A 22,752-nucleotide genomic window follows, 5' to 3' on the forward strand; every position below is an offset into this window, starting at 1 on the left:
TAGTTAAATGGGCGGAGGGGGAGGGGAGAGACTGGATGGCCCCCTCACCAAAGCCAGCTCCCATTGTCCAGCTGCCCCAGGAGAACAAAGCCATGCAGAGCGTGGGGGGAGTGGTGCACCAGACTGTGGTTTCTCTATGATCTCAGGGGCCATTAACACCCCTTCCCTGCCTGTCCTCCTGCCAACAGCTCAGTTCTGTTATCCAAAGCGACCCGTAAACAATCATGCAGCATTGTAACGCCAACAGCCCCGCGCGCTGCCCCGACTCCCGAGTCTGCTGCACTGGCCTTGGCCGTTACCGCCGAGCACTGACAGATCCTGGTTTTTGTAAGGCAGGCCGAAGAGTCACATTTTGTCTCCACTCCCCTCACCAATGCCTTTATTACAGCAAGCACCGCCTCAGCCAAATAAGCCACTGCACCCATCCCTCTCCAGCAGCCTTCGCCCCTGCAGACTCCGCTCCACTAGCACCAGAGAGGCCTTCCCCTGGATCTGCTTACTTCCCCTCCCTGTACCAGGGCCCCCTCCTCTGATTTAAGCCATGAACAAGACAGCTCCAGATAAATGGGGTGATGGTAGGGGGGAGGGGATGGGGTGTCCTCTGTGCAGCTCGCCACAACTACGTCGCCAGCTGGACAGAAGGATCCTTTCTCGAATGTAGCCTGCTCTGTTGATTGCTCTGGGCAAGGGATGCTGGGGGGGGAGGGGAGGAGAGAAGATCCCCCCATTCCTTCCATGACAAGGGCCACATCCCAACAAGCTATTTCTGGGTCTGCAGTGGTCACCTTTCAGATTCCGCCTTGACAATGGCTCCCGTGCTCCAGGCTCCTCCTGGCTAGAGCTGCCAAGCGGCACATTCTCCCCTCGTCCTCCGTTAGCTGGAGGAGAAACGAACCAGAAACGTTTGTTTCCCAGGCCTGCTTCGAGCAGGAGTCCGTCTCTGAGGAAGCCTTTCGCCAGGAGGTTGATTCCTTTTATTGATGGGGGTATGGGACGGGGCCTGCTTCTCTCCCCTTCCCTTGGCTGTCCCTGTCCCCTTGGCCAGGCCTTTGTCCTCATTGACATGCAAGGCTGGCCGCAGTGGCCATTTGCTGAGCTGTCTCCTCGGGAAGGAACCACCTTCCCCTCCCCCAGCTCCCCGGGCTGCCAGTGGAGCTATTCTTCAGCCTCTGCATTTTCACAGCAGCTCAAAGGCAGATGCATCAATCCTTTCAGGGCCTGGAGACGTGAGGGGAATGTCAACAGGGCCTGGGCAGGTGCTGATAGGTTCCCAGCCATCTCCCAGACCCCTTTGTTTCCCCTGCACCCCCCACCCCTTTGGCAGGTACTGGACGAAGGGAGAGGGGGGTGGATGGTGGGGGCAGGGGAAAGAGAGGAGGGGCAGCATGGCATACTAACCCTGAAGAGCACCCCTGTGGCAGTGCCAATCAGTCCCCAGCCAGATGACAAACTACAGCCTTTGAACACACCCTGGGGGAAAGCCCTGATTTCAGCGCCGTTGCGCCAGGGATGAATTTGGCCCATCTGTATGGCGGGGGCTCTCCTCACATCTCTATTGTGTCCCCTGGCAAAAGAAGCAGGGCGGAGGGTTTTGCTTTCAAAACCGCCCTCTATTTGGGGGCGATGCATGGGCTGGGTGCCTGTCCCCCATGCCGAAGTGCGGTCAAAGCATCCTTAGAATGGCACAGGCCCCTCCCCAACTCTGCTCTCTGTATGGCTCTCCCAGGCAGCTGCTCTGGTCCCCGGCACTGATCCCCAGAGTCTGACAAAGGGTTGGTGCTGGGCAATAGAAAGGTTCAGTTCCTCTTGTCTGTGTTCTGTGGGAGGGTGGCTGTTTCTCGTGTGTGGTTTACCCGTAGATGCCGCGATCCTTTACTGTATGTTCCGAAAGCCTTGAGTCTCTACATTTAAGAATTGGCAAATTAGAAAAATTGTCCTGCAATGTCAAAAGGAGGAAAAGGGTGGAGCAGGGCGGGCGGAATTGCAAGTTCCTCCAGGGGCACTGCCCTGGCTCAGCGCCCGAACGCCCGGGGGGGGGGGGGAGGGAACTGAGTCACACATTCAGTGCATATCTTACAAACGGGGCAGGGCCTCCTCCCAGAGCTTTTCTCTGCGCTAGCAAGAGTCTTGAGCTCGGCACGAGCGGACAAAGCACAGCAGGGTCATGTTTCACTGCTCCACAGCTTGGGGGAAAAGATTCCTCCTTTTTTTTGTTTAAGTACTTTACGTTTCTTCTCTTCTTTTTTGTTTTGTTTTGTAAAGTCTTATAGTTTCTGTAACAGCAGCTTCTTTCTGTATTGGTGTGGAAGGTATATATATCTATATCTATATATCTATAAATATATATAAGCCAAACTGCCTTACAGGTTGTTTTTTTTTTGTTTTGTTTTGTTTTTCAGTGTTGTATGTGTAGCAGGCACTTGAGTTTATATGAAGATGTTTGCTTGGGGGCTGAAAGGGTTGGGGAGAAGAGGAGGTGGGGAGGGTGGAGGAAGGAAGGAGCAGGAACTTTTGACAAGTGGCCACTGCTAGCCAAGGATGTCCAGGTAGATTGGTGTGGCCTTGCCAAGAGCATGAAGGATCTTGTAGATTTCCTTGATGTTGAGCCGCTGTTGAGGTTCCCTCTGCCAGCAGCCCAACATGATGTCATAAACCTCCTTGGGACAAACTCGAGGCCTCTCCAAGACTCGGCCTTGGGTGATGCACTCGATGACCTGAAACGCAGAACAGAGAGGGTGAGTCCCACACAACAACGCGCCGAGAATGTCCCTTTGCCGACTCTGCTTAGCCCTGGATGGTAACCAACATTTCATCCGAGCACTAATGAGCCGGCAGATCCCTCTGATTTGAGGTGTGCGGGCTCCCAGGTGGTGATATGCAGCAACAGATTCTCAGCACCTGCCTCCTGCTTTGCAGCTGCAGTTTTGCAATCTCAATGAAACACGCTTTTGATTTTGCAACCACTATTAACTCCAGGCACAACTCCTCCCAGTTTGACACCTCATTACCTGACTGTACCTATGGACCAGAAGGCTTAGTCAAAGAAGGAGTCCAATGGTAATTTATACAGTGGAGAGGCTGAACCTGAAAGTGATATGTCCGTTTTTCCTGATGGTCTAAGAAAAAGTTAATTTTTTAAATATAATCAGTGTCCCCCCCCCAGAAAATAAAAGCCTTTTCCATGGTGAAACACAGGAAAATTCTACTAGGGGGATTTCAAAGCATCATCTCCCACCTGCCTCTCCCAGGGCAAATTTGTCTAATTTTTGATGTTTGAAAGCAGAAAAAAGAACACCATTTCATCTTGGATCAAATTCATGATGGAAGGAAATCTTGCAAATGTTCACACCTCGCTCTAGGTCAGGTCGTTGCCGCTAATGAGAAATTTGCGAGCAGCTCGTGCAGCAAGAAATGGTGTCTTTAGAGTGACTCCAGGGGAAAACAATTCCCCAAGCACCTGCTTTTTGAATCCTGCTCGCCAGAGAAAAGGATGTAAAGGGGGAAAAAAGTGACTTGTCAGAGAGCTGTTATCACCGACTAGCCCCCTGTTTGGGAAGTGTTGTGTCCCGGCACTGCGGTATCTGAGTGACCCGACACACGCTGCAGATAAACACAGATCCCAAACTGTGGGAGGCAAGTAGACCAGCAAGGGGGGCCTGACGTTTATCCTTTGTGACTAGTAATGGGCCCCGGCTCCCATCCAAACAGATAGTTATCGCTCTGATGTTTGCATAGACATAGCAAAAGGAGAAGCGATTAGGAGGAGCTGCTGATGGGAGGGCGATGGAAATGCAGTGCTGCAGACAAGGCTCCATCACCATAGAGCTGATGGCAGAGTCAACTTTCGGACCCTTGGTGGAGCAGGCAGAGAGACATGAACTAGGACCACTAAAAGGCTTCCTGTATTCGAAAGACCCAGGGTGAACCCCTATCTCTAGAGAGGAAGCAAAGTTTAGATTTAGCCAGTAGGGCTCGCTTTGGGTCTTCAGGTGGTCTTTCAGTAGCCATGTGCCCTATTCCATCTTCCCCTCAGCGAGGGTCTCTTCTAGGGTTTAGCAGAATGTCTAAAAATGCTCATTTTAACTTTAATCGGCCAACAGCCAGACAAAATCTAGACTCATGTCCCCTGTAGATGTCCCGGAGTGGAGAAGGTGTGTCCCAGACCTGCTCATCCTCATTAAAAGTGACAGTCTAAGATCTGGTGGAGTCAGTTCTCCAGAGGGCCTTGGACTTTGCATGAGTCTCCATAGCTTGCTTCTACCCAGCAGGCCAACAGCAAACACGTCCTGAACATTTGGGAAGATGAATGTGCAATGTTTTGCACAGGTTGCCTGTGAATTCTCTCCTTTGAGGAGAAAAGGGAAAGGGACAGAGGATGGGGTCACGTAGAGATGGAGGTGACAATGGTTAAAAGTCACCCTGTCTGGATGTAGCAGTACTATTCCTAGCCCAACGGTACCAGTTTATATGTTCAAAGCACTGTTTAAGGTTATTAGATGGGTTAGTTTGATTATCCCCATTTCACAGACGGGGAAACTAAGACAGGTGCAGAGACATTTGTGTGGTCTGGGTTCCAGCAGGACAACTCATCCATGTGGGATGTATGCACGCTCATTTGTGTGCGTGTGTATTTATCTCCAAGGCAAATGCAAGAGTAGCTCATTAAGTATCATAACAAATGGCTTCTGTGATCATTTCTCTCACCCTTTGTGTCTCTAAAATGTTTGTGCGTGCTGCTTCGGGAAGTGCACTGAGCTCACAAATGGGCAAGTATTAGCGATGTAAAGAAGCACCTTGGATAGTCCCTCTCTGCACTCACTCAATTAAGGGATCTGTGTCCGGAAAGCAGAAAATGCACATTTCTTGTTAAAAGAGGTAACATTTCTGAAATCCATTAGACACACAATCGGATAAAAATGTGCACGTTTCCCGGGCACAGCTCTGTCACTGCACTCAAATGTGAGCTGGACCACTGCCTGCTGTTCCAAACCCGCCTCTCCTGGATGTAACTTGAGCCTGACCTGCAGCAACCCCTACTAGTCCCAGTTCTGAGCATGCTTCTGTGCTTATCTAGCCAAACAGTGTGATGGGTATGTCGCTAAATCATGGATTTGGGAATCCAGGGACCTGGGATCTATTCCCAGCTCTGTCACTGTGTCAGGCTCTGTGCCTCAGTTTCCCTATCTGTGAAATAGGAATAATAGTTATCCCTCTGAAAGGTGCTTTAAATGCTATGCCGAAAAAGACCATAAGAGTGGCAAGCATTAATTACCACTGTTATTGTGAACATCCGTGAGGTGACCATTAAACTCAACGCACTGATTGCTCTGAAAGCATTGTTGCAAAGATGGCAATGGAAGAACAGCCCTTCTCCCCGTGAGCAATAATGTTCCATTTTTATGGTCAGATCTGTCCCTTCCGCATTCACCCGCAGTTCCCACTGGGGTCAATGGGAGTTGTACATGAACACACAAGGGAAGTGCCTGGACCATAGGTGTTTGCTGTGCATTGGTATTTCCCAAATTTCCCCCACTCTTTGGGGTGCACATTGAATGGCCTGACCCAGCTTTCTATAAAATACTGGGGTCCACCCCATTCCTGCACCTCCCCACCTGCAGCCCTCGCTATGACCAACATTTTACATGCCCCAGGTTGGGAATTCTGCTGGAAATAATTTACTTGATACGGGCTGCTGCTTAAAGCCAGCCAACTGAGTGCCAGTGTGGGGCGCATTAGCCCTCCATGTAACCTTACTTTACTTGTGACTGATTCAAACCCAGGAGGAAGGGGCAGGGGTGGGTTGGGAGGAATTATGGGTTGGGGGCTCTTCTCAAAGTAAGAGCCTCTGTCAGGCTGCATTTCACAGACAGAAACCATGGCTTCACCTAGCCCTTCCTCTGTGAGGCCATGATGCTGTTATGAACAGTGGCACCCGAGGTGGAGGAAGGCTAGGACTTCCTCCTGAGAATGAGAAAGGTGGTGGTGTACCCTGGCTTCCAAGGTGGATAAGGGAGGCAAAATGACCCACCTCTAGGTCTCAAAGTGCCCGAAACATCCTGCAACAAGCATGCTAAGCCCCTTTTCATCATGTCTCGTCTCCCCTCCACTCCCCAGTCCAAGATGCCCTGGTTTATCCTGTACCTCTGTGTTTGAGAGCTGGAACCAGGGCTGCTTCCCATATGTGAAGATCTCCCAGAGGATCACCCCAAAGCTCCACACGTCACTCTCTGTTGTGAACTTCCGGTACATGATGCTCTCAGGGGGCATCCAGCGGATGGGCAGCATGGTGTGTCCTCCAACCTGCATGGGGACAAAGGCACAGGCAAATCTGGGTTATCAGAGCCATAAGAGAGGGGAAAGGCTGCACTTAGCTTGCCTAGCCTGTCTGAGCATACACATGGGTAGCCTGCACTAACTCCTCCCTCTAACCCCCACACACTCACCCATCAATGCAAACTAGCTAATATCATAATATGAGAGATCGGAAGTAAAATATAGAGAGATAAATGATCAGCTCCAAAGATTTCCCTCTTCCCAAACCTGACTTACAAAGTAATACAACAAAATGCCTAGAACGTGTTCAACTGCTGATGAAGCAACAAAAGGCAGGAAATATACAGTCTAAACCAAAGCACTATCCTTAGCCTTCCTGGGCCTAGATATTGCAGAATGAATGGCATATTCAGTTTTATGCCTGAAATACATAGAAATACGTACGGCAGAGGTATGTCAATGCTCTTTATAGCTTTCCTGCTGCCTAGGACAGCCTCAAACCGGTTTGGGCTCCTATTAAATAACTGCACAAAGGGGTGTGTACCCAGAAAACTGCACCAGGAATCCACTCAAGCAACTGCAGGTGCAAAAGCACAGTCAGTGGATGAAGGCTTAGCCTTCACACCCTTAGATACCACGGTGATGGGCGCAGCATAAGAACCTACTCACAAAGTAAAGCCTTCCCCTTCAGAATGTCTGAAATCTGTGGAGCCCTTGAAAGAATAGCCTGAGACTATTCCTCTGAGGAATACTGGGCAGGGGAAGCATTTCTGGGACAGAGTTCCCCCATCGTCAGGACATTTCAGTCCAACCGGGGAAGTACACAAGCCGTGGCAGCAGGAAAGCAGAAGGAATCACCTTGTCCTTGCTAGAGATTTTTGTACAACTAAAGTCTCTGAGCAGAACCAGCTTCTCTCTGTTCTGTCCTTCAATTCAGGAATCACCATCTGCAGAGGAATAACTAATTGATAGGAGTTTTGAACAGCAGGTGTTGAGAGCAGTGTGGCTCCATGTCTCCGGCATTCATCTCTTGCGAGGGCAGAGTGTCCTAGACTACCATTCCTTTCGTACTGATGCTGAGAGACTCCCTTCTGTGTGCGTGTGTCTCTGCACGCGCACGCTTGGGAAGCTCTTTTCATACTATTAGACACCGACCAGTGGAAGCACTAAAGTTCAACCACATGGCAGCTGGAATGAAGCGGCTGGAGTCTTTCTCGGCCTCTGGAGATGAGCAGAGGCAAAGGCCGCTGCTTCTTGGGACAGGGGCTGGAGCGCCTGGCCTGAAATTTCAGCAACACGGGGCTGCCTGTGTGCAGTGTGCTGCTGCCATTCGTGGAAAGAGGGCTGGTGTACATTTCTGTAAGTAACAAATGACATGAAGACAGTATCCTGACTCCATATCATTGGTTTCCCATCCAAAGAGAAACCATCCTTCCAGGCCCCCGGTTTCAGCTACTGTTCGGTCAAGGGGGCAACAGTACTCAAAAAGAAAAAGCTTTGCAAGTCCCTGCTTTCCTCACAAATTCTCAAAGCTCCCCTGCTTCATGAGATCGCTGCTAGTGCTAAAGCAGTGTCAGTAAAGAGGCAAGCTACAACACTAAGCTACAGAAACAATGTCATAGGAGGTGTTCAAAGTAAGTTATGACATGGGTAATACACATGGCAGAGAGAGCCCTTAACCAGGAAGTGGTGATCCAAACTTCCCCAGAGTTTAATGGGGTGCAGATCCAGGCTCTCAGAGTTCTGTCAACTGGCCCTATCTGTAGTTCAGTGGTTCCCAAACTTGTTCCACCGCTTGTATAGGGAAAGCCCCTGGCGGGCCGGGCCAGTTTGTTTACCTGCCGCGTCCGCAGGTCCGGCTGATCGCGGCTCCCGGTGGCCGCGGTTCACTGCTCCAGGCCAATGGGAGCTGCTGGAAGCGGCGCGGGCCGAGTGACGAACTGGCCGCCACTTCCAGCAGCTCCCATTGGCCTGGAGCAGCGAACCACGGCCACTGGGAGCTGCGATCGGCAGGACCTGCGGACGCGGCAGGTAAACAAACCGGCCCAGCCCGCCAGGGGCTTTCCCTGCACAAGCGGCGGAACAAGTTTGGGAACCTCTGCTCTAGTGCTTAGTACAGCCTAATTTTACCAGAAGTATGATTCTTTAAAGTCTGAAAACTATCTTTCACTTTAATGTGCGCAGATGCTCAAAACTGCAATTCGTGAGGATGAACAGCTTATTGTATCTCCACACCTCCCAGTTAGAGATCCATCTTTGGCTGAAATGCTCTCCATTTGCTGCCTTGAACCCCCAGGAATGCTATTCCTATTGCAACTGGAAAGACTCTTTCCTCTGTTCCTTTTAAATCTTGGCTGCGATTTTAGCTCTTTCCTGCACTTCCAGCTTTTATGACTTACTTTCCCTTATTTTGAAGGACTCCAAGGAAATTCTTTGTCAACACAACATGACATATATCCAAGTTAGTTACTGAAAATTATTTTGTGCTAATGTTTGGCTCCCTGCACTCCTTTAGTAGCATTGACTCAGTTTTCCAGCAATCCTGAAATCATTGCAGAGCTCTGTAAATCTGCCATATCTTGGAGCTTTTGGGAGATACAAGTAGTGAAATATATATTGTGTACATTTAACTTCCTTTTGAACTAGACCCGCGCCAGTCAGGAAGTTTGTGTGCCAGACCCTCAACTGGTATAAACTGGTGTGTAGCTTCACTGGCTTCAATGCAACTACAACAATTTATACCAGCTGAGGATCTGGCTGTGAAAGTAGAGAAAAGAACCAATAGTCCATCTCATCTCTAATGAGCCAAACCATGAGCCAAGGCATTGGCCGTCTCTACACACACATTGGGGAAAAATTACCCATAGAGTGAAATACAAGGTCAGCTGTTGTCCCAAGGATGTAATGACAGAATTTTGGCTTAGTTCATCTGTTCACAGACATGGAGTGCCCAGGGGCTCCTCTCATCTCTGTACTTCATGTGCAATGTATTTGTTATTGAAAAAAATACCAATAATTCATTAGGAAGATGGACGTAGGCCAGGGTTTCTCAAACAGGGGTCACCACTTGTGTAGGGAAAGCCCCTGGCGGGCCGGGCCGGATTGTTTACCTGCCCGTCCACAGGTCTGTCAATCGCTGCTCCAGGCCAATGGGAGCTGCTGGAAGCGGCGGCCAGTACGTCCCTCGGCCTGCACCGCTTCCAGCAGTTCCCACTGGCCTGGAGCAGCGAACTGCGGCCAGTGGGAGCCGCGATCGGCCGGACCTGCGGACGCGGCAGGTAAACAAACTGGCCCGGCCCGCCAGAGGCTTTCCCTACACAAGCGGCGACCCCTGTTTGAGAAACCCTGACATAGGCAAAAACAAAAGACTCTGGAGCCCAAAATATGCCCAATCTAGGGCTGTAAGTAAGGGTTTCTTGGGAGTTCTGTATTTCAGAAGAGTAGCAGTTTTCAGTGGGTGCAGAGTTAATGTAATACCTGCCATTTGACGTTTTCAAGGCACAGCCATTAACTCCTCACCAGCCGCGTACTAGGTTGATTAGGGATATAAATGATAATCCCCACTTCACAGATGGGGAAACCGAAGCACAGAGAGGGGACAGGACTTTGCTTGAGGTCTCACAGTCGGTCATGGCAGAGCTGGGTATTGAACACAGGCGTTCCTGGATCCTGTGCTCATTCTACTATGTCCCGCTGCTTGCTAATGTTGCAAACGTTATAATCTAGAATTGAGAGCAGACAGATTAGACTGCACAGGCTACAGTACATAAGCTGGCATGTGGCCTGGATAACAGAAGATCCTTCTTACACCATGTGCTGGCTACAACAGGCATTGCCCTTTGGGGGTTCTTCCCTGTTCTGAACCCCCGCTTCCCACTGTATAATCACATAAGCATGATTCCCAGGCCTGTGCACTATACCTGGGACCACCTGGAGTAGCCTCCATTGGCAAAAGCACCGGAGAGAAATGAGGCTATTAAACAAACCTGTCTACAAAACAGACTTTATTTTTCCTTTTGCAGAGCCAATTTACATTTCATGTCCTTGGCTCCGGAGAGAATCATTATGTATATTTATAGGGAAGATGAAAGTTTGCTTCAATCAATCCACAGTTTGCTGAGACAGAGCCCAGGGTGGCAGTTTCCTGCAACAACAGTGATCGCGCAGGCTGACTCCTTGTCAAGAGACTGCTGCTTCAAAATCATTTCTGAACGATTCCTGTCGCTCTCTTCTCCACCCTCCACCACTCCCACCCAGAATCAGACACAGCAGAGCTAGAAAAGAGCTCTTCTGAAATCCAGACCTGTCTACCTGGGGCAATGCAGGATTGTCCAGTGCAGCCTTTAAAGTCCCAAACGATGCAATCCCCACAACTCCCCTTGAGAGACGTTCTACAACCTGGTTACAGGTTTCATTCTCAAGAAGTTTATCCTGACATTCAGCCTAAATTCTTCCTTTCTTCTCCTTTGCTCCTAAAAGAACTCCCCCTCCTCCTTGCTATTCAAACTAGTGTGTATTATTGCCACTAATTACTTGTATAACTATAGCATTGCTCTGCACAGGGCCGGCTCCAGCATTTCTGCCGCGATTGGTGACAGCAAAAAAAAAAAAGCTGCGATTGGCGTCGGCAGTTCAGCGGCAGGTCCTTCACTCCTAGAGGGAGTGAGGGACCTGCCGCCCCTGAATTGCCGCAGGTGCCGCCCCTCTCCCTTGGCTGCCCCAAGCACCTGCTTGTTAAGCTGGTCCCCGGAGCCGGCCCTGGCTCTGCTCCTTCCAATACTATCCTGGTAACGTGATGCCCACCAATGAATGCAGCCTGCGGTGCATTTGCTTCAGAGCTGTGGAGAAGTGTCTTTTGATAAAATAGCCATCTTAGAATCAGGATAAACCACTCTCAAGGTCATGCACTGTTCTATAATCGCACATTTCCAATGGCCCAGAGCACCTGGCCTTTGCTTTGGGGCCTCATTACACATCCAAGGCAGCAGATTGCAAGATAGCAGGCCACTCCCGTAGAGTGGCTTACTGCTGTATTAGAGCTGAACCTCAGGGAAATGGGGGAGGTTCATGAAAGGCCAGGATTAATGGCCATTAGGGAGAGGGATAATTAGTTAATGCTAGTACAGCACTTTGAAGATGTAAAGCTATATAAGTGCTATGTATGATTATTATTATAAGGCTCCAGGTTTGACTGCCAGAAAGGAAGCCTGGTGTCTGGGGAAAGAAGTCTCCTTGTCCCCGCTTTCTGAATGACATCTAGCTGATTAGGAAGGACTAAAAAGACATGCCATCCCAAGTGAGTGTGGCCATACAGCAGCAAGTCACAGAGAAGCTTGCCAAGGTAGTGCAGTGTTTCAGACAATGGGGCGCTTGGGCACCTACTCTCTTAGACGTAGCCAAAACTAAAGACAGGCCTGGGCCAAAACCCTAGCCCAGAACTCCCGTTAACTTTGGATCTAGGGGTTTTGGGTTCTGATCCCCACTCTGGAGATAAGGGCCAGCTGGTGCATTAGGATCCAGAATCCAACTCCTCCAAACACCCTCTAACTGCGCCTGACCCAAATTTGTGATCCATGCCCAGGAAACCGTTTAATGTACACAGGGGATCGCTCGGAAGGAGGAAGGGTCACTTGGCTGGCGTTCATTTGGGAGGCCTCTGCTCTCGTTGCTTTTGCTGCTGCCTCAAGGAAAAGCTACTCAGGTCTGAGTCACAGAAAATGTGTCTCTTTAAATGAGGCAGTTTTCTGGTGAATTTTGCCTTTTGTGTGCTGGAAGGTTAGATGTTGTTTGCTTGGTTTCTTCCTGGCCAACGTAGGGGGAATTAGAAAACTTGGTGCCATCTCCCTGCCTGTTTGGTTTGTGAATGCCGTTGAATCCATTCAGCAAATTAATTCCTTTTAAACCTGGTGACAGGACACATGCTCTGTGGTTGCTGTCTCAACTCCGGCTGGGTGTGTGGGTCAGAGCAGAGCTCTCCTTCAATTGCAGAACTGGCTGACTTCCCAGGCTGGGATGGAATGGAACATGTGTGCATGTCCTTTAGAACCTCAGCACCAAAAGCACCTGAAGATTCTCACCTCTGGACCTTCTTCCAACAACCAGATGTGTGTCCCCATCAGGGCGCGTTCATTTCTGCCGAGGACAATACTTACTGTTCAATAATCTAGAGCACTCTTGAGTAAATAAGAACTGCAGGTGCCTGGGTCGTCTTCTGAGGGGAAGTAAGAGCAGAGTGAATACAGCTGAGATGCGGGGAAAGCCTCTGCATTTGGCAAAAACAACAAGTGATGCTGCCATCTGCCCACCACAGCAGGCTGTGATTTTGTGAGTGCTCACAAGCTAAGCAAGGTTGCTCTTTGTAAGGATTGGGATGTAAGACCCCACAGGAAATTCCCAGTGTTGCTGGAAATCCAGAAGGGAGCAGTCTTCTCTGGGAGTCAGTGCTGAATCCAATGCTTTAGTGTGACGCTAGTAGATACTGCGCTGCTGGAAGTGCCAGCTTTCAGATTAGATGTAAAAGTGAGACCCTGTGTTCATTAAGGATTCCAGGGCACTCTGTGGAAGGACAGGGTGTTAGCCCTGATGTCCTGGCTTATTTTCAGCTACATTCTGCTTCTCTAAATATTCCCTGCAGACATTATACTTCTTTTTTCTTTTCTAAACTGTCTTGTTGCTTTGCTATTAAACAGCTGGCATGTTCCACACCAGAGGTAGCTGCATTTAAGTGCACGTGTGTGTTTGGGTATTCATTTGGAGTTGCGGGAGATGGAATTCCATTTTACCATGTATGTAGTTTATACATGATGAAAGGCCCTAGAGCAGTGGTTCTCAAACTGGGGCTGTCGCTTGTGTAGGGAAAGCCCCTGGCGGGCCGGGCCGGTTTGTTTACCTGCCCGGTCGCGGCTCCCACTGGCCGCAGTTCGCCGCTGCAGGCCAATGGCGGCCAGTACGGGCCCGCGCCGCTTCCAGCAGCTCTCATTGGCCTGCAGCGGCGAACTGCGGCCAGGGGGAGCCGCGATCTGCAGGACCTGCGGACGCGGCAGGTAAACAAACCGGCCCGGCCCGCCGGGGGCTTTCCCTACACAAGCGGCAGCCCCAGTTTGAGAACCGCTGCCCTAGAGAAATGTAAGACGAAGGAAACAATTCCTTGTTCCACTCCTTTTGGAAAGAAAAATCAAATGGAAAGGATCCCGCTCAATAGAGAGGCTGCTGTTTGGTACCAGAACATCACTTGTCCTTATAAATGTGTGGAAAAGACTCGGAAAGACTGCAAGGCAGATGCGTAACTCAGTGTGGTCCAGCTCCAGATCTGGGCTCTGCTGCAACAGAGGCTCCAGATTCATGGAGGCAAAGCCTCTGAGTTTCGTAGATGTTCCTAACGTAGGTCCTCTCACCAGCCCCATCTTGCCTTCAGAGTTGCACGGATCTCTCCTGTCTGGACACACCAGCTGGAGGGGGAGTATCCTGTGTGATTATGAAGGCCTTGCAAAGCAATTCCCCTGATATTGTCACAGCATCTCCAGATTGGGACCTCCTGCTGCTGCTCTACTTCGCAGTCCATGCTCTTTCCCCTTCAACACAACCTCTCACTGCAAATGTCAGGCTTGTTGCTCCCTGCAAAGAGCAGATCAGACAGACTGCCCCCGCTCCTTTCTTCCCCTGCTTTAGCCCTTCCACTTAACCTAAATTCTTTGCTGGGCACAGCTCAGGCCTACAGCAGGGGAGAGAACACACCGCACTCAGGGCTTTTAAGCTCTTGTTCTTCATCCATGATCCAGCAGGACAAGCGAGAGACTTGGGGCCTTGTGACTTCGCTCATTCAAATGGTCCCAGCTGCAGCCAGAGTGGAGAATTAACTATCGCCTTCCCCCCCAAAAACAAACAAACACCAACTGATTTTCTTCAGCCTCTTGTGTCTCCTTGATGCAGCTGCTTTGCATTCCCTCCACTGCCCATGGGGATGGCAGTCACCGCCTTTGCATTAATCTCCAGTCTCTCTGTGTAACGATTACACAGCCAGCTCTGCACCCTCGCGGCTTCACATAGCAGGCTTTGCGTCCTGCCTGGGTGTCAGTAGCTGCAGGCAACTTATATCTCATAGGGCAAAAACTGGGCCCTGTTCATAGCTCTCAGTGAAGTGCCCTGCACAGGTTGACCATGTCTGCGTTTACAAATAGGCACAGCCTCTCCTCACCAGACAGTAGCTGGCACCTGTGTCCCCCTACGGGTCAGGATGCAGTGCCCTGGCTGTGAGGTGAGGAGAGGAGGCTGGAATCACTTCTGCTGGAACCAATTGCGCTTCTCATAAGGTGGATGTAGAGAGCTGGATGTACCTGTTAAGAGGCAGGGGGAGCTGACCAGATAAAGTTACTGCAAGGTCGGGAAGGGGGCGAGACACGCCTCCTGGAGGCAGACGGACTATTTGTTCCTGACAGACTCGCATTCTGTGTTTAAATACAAGTCTAAAAATAAAGCCTCCCATTGACATTGTTTTTTTCCGTACTTCATTTAACAATCTGGTTGGTTTATGACCCGCGATTCTGAATCAGGTGGAATTCAGCAGTGTAATTTGCAAGCAGGGACACCGTCCTTTTCACCCTTCCCCCCGTCTTTGCTCCTTTGAGTTTGTTTCAATCCCACGGTTTTCAGCATTCCTAATGAGCCATTAACAAGCTGCCAATTACTTATGCAAATGAGAGGAAGCAGACATGGAGGGGTGGCTGTAGCTAGAGGTAAAGTCTGCTACCTCAAAATGGCCTGAGATAAATCATTACTATCTAAGAGCTGCCTGCATCCAGGATTGTTCTCGGTTATTACCTGCTGCCTAGAAATGCCGGAGGTAACACGGAGAGTGGTTACAAAAAGGGAAATAGAGGATTAAACTCACAGATATTTTTAATTATGTTTGCCAAGAACACAGACAAGAACTCAGTGTGCCCAAACCACAGCTCAACCCTTCCCTCGTGTTCCCCCAGAGCTCAGACATCAGCAACTACTGCTATGAAGGAGCTAGGCTAATCACATGCAAATATGCAAATGAGCAAGATCCAGCACTTCGCTTTTGCTTCCAAAACGATGCCTCAAAAATAGTACCTTCTGAACACGTGTGGAGTTTTACACGTCACGGTCATATTTTGTTCAGCTGGGGAGGCAGCTGGTCCTACAAACTGTCCAGGTGCAGCCCGGACACAAGCCAAATGTCTGGAGTAACAGTGAGGAAAGCCTTTCTCAGCTCTGATTTGCAAAGTGCTCAGCGCGGGCACTAGCAATGCTACCAACTTCATAACCACATCCGCTACTACAGACACCATGTCCCAGGCACTGCCCAAACTGCGCATAGTAACAGGCTGCATAGGTGGATAGAGGCACCTAACATCCATGTAATGCAGTGTTTCCCAAACTTGGGACACCACTTGTGTAGGGAAAGCCCCTGGCGGGCTGGGCCGGTTTGTTTACCTGTCGCGTCCACAGGTCCGGCCGATCGCAGCTCCCACTGGCCGCGGTTCGCTGCTCCAGGCCAATGGGAACTGCTGGAAGCGGCGGTCAGTATGTCCCTAGGCCTGCGCCACTTCCAGCAGCACCCATTGGCCTGGAGCGGCGAACCGCGGCCACTCGGCGTCGCGATCGGCCGGACCTGCGGACGGGGCAGGTAAACAAACCAGCTTGGCCCACCAGGGGCTTTCCCATCCCAAGTTTGGGAAACACTGATGTAATGGAATGTCTTCCAGCTGTATCCAACTTTAATAAAGAGGTGTGGCCCATGGAAGCTACTGGTATCAGCATGTAACGCTCTATATTGACCCAAGCTACTTGTGGTCCCAGTGTGTAATTCTCCATCATGCGCTGAGAAACTAATGACAGGTTTCAGAGTAGCAGCCATGTTAGTCTGTATCCGCAAAAAGAAGAATAGGAGTACTTGTGGCACCTTAGAGACTAACAAATTTAGTTAGTCTCTAAGGTGCCACAAGTACTCCTGTTCTTCTTTTTGAGAAACTAATGTTGCTTGGATCAAGATGGAAATTTGCAAGAATGTCCAGGGGCAGCCCCTGAGGTTTAGTGATAAGGGTTCCTGTGAGGGACACTGGAGAACTCTGCAGGCCATTTTGGCCTGCTGACCAACACTTTGGCTACCCCTGAAATTATCTAACCCCCTCCAACCACCTTCTCTTTTGCTTTACGCTCTCCCAGCCTCATTCTGGCATGCAGCCAACTGACATCTCTTTTGGGCTGCATATTACCAGCTCTCAGACTGATTTTAAAGTCTCCCATATCTGCAAGATCATACAAGCGTATATGTTTTGGAGCTGGCACTACATCATCACGTCATGCGTTGTGGTATAACCTGACAGTGACCTGATAATACAGTGATGGGTGTGTCAGGGATCAACAGCTAATCAGATAGACGGGCGTTAAGTCAAAACAGCAGGCTGCAAGCAATGTCTTCAATACGTTTCTCTTTCTACATGCATCATCTCGGGGCATGAACTTAGGTGGAGTTTTATGTCAATAGATCCTTGCTCAGTAATATGCAAGTAAACTCACAAAATGGGCTGAGATATGAAGCTCAAAAAACTGCAGTGATAAACAAATTGCATGTACTACCACTACATGCAAAGACAGTGTCATCTTGGTATCTCTTAATCTCTCCTCTCCATTACCCCTATCTCTCTGTCCTGCCCATGAAACCCTCTCTGGAAAAATCATGTCCATTTTTCATCTGCAGCCAGATCCATTCCTGACTGAGGAGTATACATGATTTAGACAAGGCTCCATTACTTAACTTCTGGATGCTGGATAATCAGTTCAACTTCCTTGGCATTAATCATAATAATATTCAAAATTCATTAGGGTTGATTGTTTGGAAATCTATTTCCTATTAATGTCAGTTTCACTGAGCTCACGCCTGGCAGCCAGAGACAGAAATGTCCTGGCAGCTTAAAGACAGAAATTTAATACAATGCAGGGCCTGGGAACCCCATGATACATAAATCCCTTTCTATATGTGAAACAGTTACTCTGGAGGGCGACCTGAAAGCTGCCAGTGTTGAACCCAGCTGTACTGCAATGTTGGGATGTTAGCACATCATGCTGCAATGGAACATCACAGAGCCATAGAAATGTAGGGCTAGAAGGGATCTCAAGCGGTCATGTAGTCCATCCCTCTGTGCTGAGGCAGGACCAAGTATACCTAGACCATCTCTGACAGTTGTTTGTGGCATCCCCAACACTGGAGATTGTCCAACTGGACAATCTCCTTAGGTAACCTGTTCTATGGCTTAACTGTCCTTATAGTTAGAAATTTTTTCCTAATATCCAACCTAAATCTCCCTTGCTACAAACTAAGCTGATTATTTCTTGTCCTACCCTCGGTGGATACTGCACCAGCCCATAATAACTTAATAAACCCGTTGGGTCAGATATTAAAAACTGCACACACGTAACTCTCATGCATACAGTGGCGTGCCTAAACAGCATATGCAGTTTCCTAAATTGTGTGTGCAAACAGGAGACGTGTGCAAAAGTGTATATACAAATTAAAGGACGATTTCAAAAATCTGCCCCTTATTGTTCTGCAAATGTAGTAGTAGCTTCCACCTACAATACGGGGGTTTAGTGTTTTCCCAAAGTGAGGGATCCTTTAGAAATATGATAGGTAGACAATCTCCATTAAATCAGGACCATCTCATCAAAATCCATTCGGTCACATTTAGTCAATCTCTTATGGACCAACACGGGACAGTTCCTTACTGTACCTCTGCTAGTGGTTTGTCCTCTCCAGTCTATTTAAACATCTCAGGTGATGGTGCTTTCACCCCTCTTAGGCTGAGAGTCTCACACTGTTTTAGAACAGTGGGTTATCAGCTTGAAAACCTCAAAGAAATATTGAGTAACTTCAGACTGAAGTTGCTTTTGATTCCTGGCCTAGTCAAGTACCAGTTACTGGCAGAGAAGGCATGGATGGCATGTCAAACAAACATACTACATCCCATGTCAGAATGAAGATCTCAACATTCAGGACTGCAACGTCACACCCACTAATAATGCGATTAAACTAGTCAATGCCATTAGGGGAGCAATGCCTGCTCTGACATTGGTCAATGGGGGAGAAGCATAAGGAAGGTAGAACCAGGAGTTAAGGCACCGCTGGAGAGGATTTGGAGCACACACATTTTAGACACTGTGATGATGCAGTGATTTGATATGTGTTGCTAATGGCTCCACTTCTTGAGGCCAAGCAAGGTGAATGCTCTGCACTGGATGGAGCTCTTTTCTTGCACGTCCCAGACGCTATAATGCATGGGCAAAAAAGTGCTGGGGCACAGAAACAGGAGACTCCCGGAGGTGACAGCACCCACAGAAAAGTGGAAGCAGAAGGGGACAGTTGCTGGAGGTGTCTGAGTGGGTTACAAGAAGGCAGCAGCAGAAAAATGGAGACTTCAAAGCACCACTAGGGGGAGCAGTAGCCCATGCCGAAGATGGATCTGGGACTTGTTTCTGGAAACAGTAACAGGCTAATTTTGAATTTTGGGACTACAGTCCCCACCCTGTCCCTTTCTAGCCAAGCATTTGTTGTCAGAGTGACTTGCAGTTCACTGTCCTGGTTGGTGATGTCTCCAGAACTTCTCGATAGACCAGCATCCACGGTGTCCAGTGACCTGCTTATCCTAATGGTCTATTATTAAAACACTTCTCTGCACTTTATTTGGCAGAGAAATGTATTTTTTTTAAAACCAAACCAAACCGAGGAATATGCTGATGCCTGGGTCCTAAATGCCATGAGCGCTAGGAAGAACTAAGAGCCCATTTCAGATATTGCTGTCTGACATCTCCTGCACCACTGGCTCCCTTTCCTGAAGCCAACCGGAGGCCCTGAGCCATCCAGCCCCTAAGGGATGCATTTTGCTAAACCCACCCCCCCGGTGGGACAGAAATGAAAGCTTTTGCTGGAAGCCTGTGTTGCCCCTGGATGGTCAACTGTCTTAACCAGATGGATCTTTCGGATGTCTCTCTGGACACCATCTCTCCATTAGGGTTAGCCACAAGAGGAAGGACGGAAGGAGAGAGAGAAATACAGAAACCGCTAATGTTCAGCTGTGTCTGGTGGGAGGAATGACACAATGCAGATATGCATAAGGCATCATTTCTTCCTAGATTATATCCTTGCCAGGTCATTTACTGAGTGGAGAAGTGACTTCATTGAAGCTCCTCTGAGTTACATCAGCTGAGGATCTGGCCCTATATTTATGTTCCAGGAATTCTGTATTCGTGTGTATTACACACATGGAGAAACACACACTGGCCACATATCTATACACCAAACTAAAAGATGTTGTACCAAAGGAATTAGTGTTGGAAAATACCTGCTATGTCCCACTCAGTTTATCACCCCTTTGCGAATGGAGGACTGTCCCCTGAAGGACATTTTGATGGCTTCAGTTCTAAACATCCCAAAGGGGCTTCCACTGTTTCCCATGTGCAAATACTCCACAGCCAAACACATCTCACTGTCATGGAGATTTCCCTGATGTTCACGCTGCCTTTCTCCTTCTTATCTCCATCCCATTGCTCCTAGTGATAACTTCCATGTACAGCCCTAAATAGCACTTCTCTGACACTTCTGAAAATCTGCCGCTTTCCAATATTTGCAGACTGTCATATCCTCTCCCTTCGTCGTTGCTTAGCCAAGCTAAACATAGTTAGGCCTTTTAATCTTCATAAATCAATGGCCCCTCATGATTTCTGCTGCTCTTCTCTGAAGTCTTTTGGGTTTGTCAATACCTTTCTGTTAACGTGGTGCTGTGGCACGGAGCCTGCCTGCACAAGGAAGTAATATCTGAGGTATGCCTGCGGTAGAGACTTTTGGAGCAGAGACCTATCTCCCTGCTCCTTTATGTGATTGCTCCGTACATACAGCCTCAAAGTGCACTGGCCTTTGTGTTGCCGTATCACACAAGCTCTGTGGTGAACTTCCCCGTCACACGATTCAAAGAGGACAGTGTTTACCCCAAGAAAATAGGATGTGACCCAAGGGGAAATGATACAAGTGCACATTACAGGGGTTCTATTGTGTATGGGACAGAACTGGTTCCACGTGAGATGTGTGATGTTAATGGAATATGTGCTTTATAATCAAAGACTCTTTCAAACTCTCTCGCTCTCTGTTTGAATTTAATGCCAGTGAAAATGAGGGAGAGAAACTAGTAACTAGAGGCAGGCCCAGTGTGGGCAGGTCCAATGTGGCAGATACATTTGCTCTGCCAGTCCACTTCAATCCTGATCTGCAGGAACACCTGGTATTACAGTCATGGGCCCTGACATGCTGCTACTGAAGTACCTCAGTTCCAACCTGCAGCACACCCTGGCCTTCCAGTATTGCATTCTCCTAACATAGTCCTGCTGGTGCTCCTCAGCCCGGACCTGTGCCGTATCCCGCTAATCCAGTCCTGTGGCTCTGTCAAAGCGCTAGGCCTCATGTCCTCCAGCTCTGCGGATGCAATTCAATCCCGAAATGCAGCAACACCTGCTGTTCCAGTCCAAAACCTCCTAGCACACATAGTCTGTATCTCCTTCCATTTCCACTGTGTATCTCAGAAACCCTGGGTCTGTCACTTCTCTCTCCTTTCTTCTACATATGGCCTCTCTCCCCACCCCACCCCAAATCCCCCTGGCCCCATTTGAATTTTTAAGCTATTTAACATCCTCCAATATGTGCATAATGAGGTTTTTCGCCTGCCCTCTGCTGCCATCCCTCTGCTATTATGACACCAGGTGCTGAAGTGGTAACATGTTGTTTCAGAAGCCTTGCACTGGCTTCCATGTGTTAGAACTCTAATTACAGGGTAACTAGTGACCTTATAAGTACAGGGTAATCTACTATATAGCACCAGGGTAAATTATCTGGGTATTTTTGTCTTCTTCACTACAGCCTTATCCAGAGATTGAAACACGGCCAGTTAAATGGTAATTAATCTCTGAACCTCTTAGCACCTTCCCATTTCGGTGTTCAGTAACCTGCAAGAGTATGTTATCTCTGTGCAGTGTCAGGGGACTGGCCATGTTGCTATCATTACAGAGCAAGAGTCAGCGCTTTTTAAATGCATAAAGTTGCTGTGTCAAGACTCTGCAATGCTGTCAGTGAAGCATGAGGTGGCTGCAGCACGACGCAAGACACTGTCTCCATGTCAGCGCCTTGGGAAACAGTTTATGAGTTGGCTTCCAGAGCAGCTCCTTTTGGCTGGATCTGAGGGTGCTCGGCACCCCTGAAAAGCGGCCCATTCATGTCCATGCACTGAGACTCATCCCAACAAACAACTCAGCTGTGGGACAGGGGTGGGAGGAGTGGTGGCCCTGTTCAGGGTGGTGAAGAGGAAGGGTTTGCTCTGTGAAGCACAGTCTGACTGGACACGTCTGTGCATGTGACTGCAGGGAGGGGGAGTTCCTCTGTTTTGAACTGAGCTTTCTGAGAGGGACAAATCTGGGTTTGCCCAGTGATACCTGGAAGAAGGAAGGGGTGTGTGTGGGGCGAGCAAGGGGTCACCCTTCCTGATGTGGGAGAAAGGAGTTCAAGATTTCACACAGCCTCGTTTGTGAGGTGGTGAGGACACCAGCTGGAGAACTCTATTAGCCTTCGAGCGAGGGGGAGCATTGCCAGTAACCACCACCTATGTCCTCGTGCTCTGTGTCATCCTCTGAACTCATCAAAACCAACGATAGAAAGACCTGGGCGTTCTCTTTGGAAAACCTGAGGTAAAACGCTGAGTGGACCAGCTGTCTCCTTCTCTGTTGAAACTTTTCACCTCTGCCCACACGCACACACGCTGTGGGTCAGTCTGAAAGCTTCTGCTCCAGTCACCAGAGTTAATGCTGCCCCTCTCAGAGCCAGGTACATTATACCCCAGCCATGCCTTATGGAACTGCCTGCAATACAGTGCTCACCCCAGCCGAAGGAACCATCCCGTCCACAGAACCCCCACATACCGCCCCCACCAGTTGATACACAAATGCCTCCAATCCACTGATGCCAACGGGTGCTCTGCATGTGGATCAGGGATTGGTGTTTGATGCATATAAGGCCCATGGGATTTTTAAGGTGACTAAGGCTATTTGCATGTATTTTAGACCCACTTAGGTTGCTCCCTCTGGAGCACTTACAATTTAAATAGTAATGGCAGCAATTATTTTCAGATCGTAGACTAATAAAATCTTCTAACTTGTTGGAAGGATTCAGCCGGGTATAATATAGCTCTTATGACTTTTAAAAAAAGTTTCCAGGCCCAGTTTTCAAACATGAGTACCAAAACAGAACGCTCAAATCCCACATGCTGATGCTCCCCTCAGCCCATAGACCCCAGACACAGAATCATAGAAACGCAGGGCTGGAAGGGATTTTAAGAGGGCATCTAGTCCAGCCCCTTGCACTTAGGTGGATTACATAGCTAGACCACCCCGACACACGTTTGTCTAACCTCTTCTTAACCA

General features: G+C 49.0%; 1 protein-coding gene across 6 annotated transcripts in view; it reads right to left on the reverse strand.

Annotated features, from left to right (window-relative positions):
• Positions 1-2,310: 2,310 nt before the first annotated feature.
• Positions 2,311-22,752, reverse strand: part of NTRK3 (neurotrophic receptor tyrosine kinase 3) — a 324,926-nt gene continuing 304,484 nt past the window's right edge. For all 6 annotated transcript variants that reach the window (XM_005294882.5, XM_065559292.1, XM_005294879.5 and 3 more), the window contains 2 exons: positions 6,142-6,300; positions 2,311-2,714 (listed from right to left, as the gene is read on the reverse strand). In XM_005294882.5, coding sequence (XP_005294939.2) covers positions 2,529-2,714; positions 6,142-6,300 — 345 coding nt within the window. In that variant the 3' untranslated portion in view covers positions 2,311-2,528. The remainder of the gene's footprint in view (positions 2,715-6,141; positions 6,301-22,752) is intronic.

Source organism: Chrysemys picta, chromosome 10 (genome assembly GCF_011386835.1).
Source record: "Chrysemys picta bellii isolate R12L10 chromosome 10, ASM1138683v2, whole genome shotgun sequence".
In the NCBI taxonomy this organism is placed as follows: Eukaryota; Metazoa; Chordata; order Testudines; family Emydidae; genus Chrysemys; species Chrysemys picta.